This window comes from Penaeus monodon, chromosome 32, assembly GCF_015228065.2.
Source record: "Penaeus monodon isolate SGIC_2016 chromosome 32, NSTDA_Pmon_1, whole genome shotgun sequence".
Lineage (NCBI taxonomy): Eukaryota > Metazoa > Arthropoda > Malacostraca > Decapoda > Penaeidae > Penaeus > Penaeus monodon.
Window position 1 is genome coordinate 35,486,113 of NC_051417.1, and position 815 is coordinate 35,486,927.

Consider the following 815-nt stretch of genomic DNA (forward strand, 5'->3'; position numbering starts at 1 on the left):
GCAGGTCTGAAGCATTGTCAAAAGACGAGATTGTAAATATATCTGACCCATTTTTCAAATGAGCTCTTTACCCCTAATGGAATTTCGTTTGGTTTTAAAATTCCAAACAAGAAGAATTCGTAAATGAATTTCAAATACACGTTGATGAGACGTATTCGCACTTGAGAGTATTTAATATTTCATTAAAGAAAAATAAGTCATTGCTTATTTACAGACATGGACCAATCAGAATCAGACTTAGGATGGGTTCTCAGCTCCGAGTCCTGTGCATTCCAGTCAGTCGGCGCCACGCTGATACGGGAAGTACGTGTGCAAACTCGTTATTTTTCGTCGTATTTCTTAATTTGTTTTTAGATAATGTATATTAGAAATTTGGTACAAAGATCCGTATCCGAACGACGATTAAGTATTAGATACAAGTATTTAACTCTCATCCCGTTTTCTCTTTTTTTTTCTCAACCCCTTCCTTTACAACCATCATTATTAAAGTCCCCTTCTCTCCGATTCCACCCGTAATTATTGACAGGTATTTCCCGGGGAGATAATAGAGCTGAGTCCCGATGGCATTCGATCTCTGGACATCGTGCCGCGTCCGAAACCTGCGAAGCCGATCAAGGTGGGATACGACCAGACACTTATTCCTCACATGCTTCAGATTCCTCCGCCGGCCTTCTGCATCTTCGAGTATGTCTACTTCTCGCGAGCCGATACCTTTTATGAGGGTGAGGTGGAATAAGTATTTTCAGTGTTTGTTAATTGTCTTTTGTTTGAAGTGAGGGGTTACGTACGTATAATATGAATTTGTTTTTTGGTTG

At 39.9% G+C, this 815-nt stretch overlaps 1 protein-coding gene across 1 annotated transcript in view; it reads left to right on the forward strand.

Annotated features, from left to right (window-relative positions):
- The window catches only part of LOC119593655 (amidophosphoribosyltransferase-like), an 11,670-nt gene that overhangs the window by 8,657 nt on the left and 2,198 nt on the right, over positions 1-815 (forward strand). Inside the window, exons 7-8 of the mRNA XM_037942605.1 lie at positions 215-303; positions 527-727. Coding sequence (XP_037798533.1) covers positions 215-303; positions 527-727 — 290 coding nt within the window. The remainder of the gene's footprint in view (positions 1-214; positions 304-526; positions 728-815) is intronic.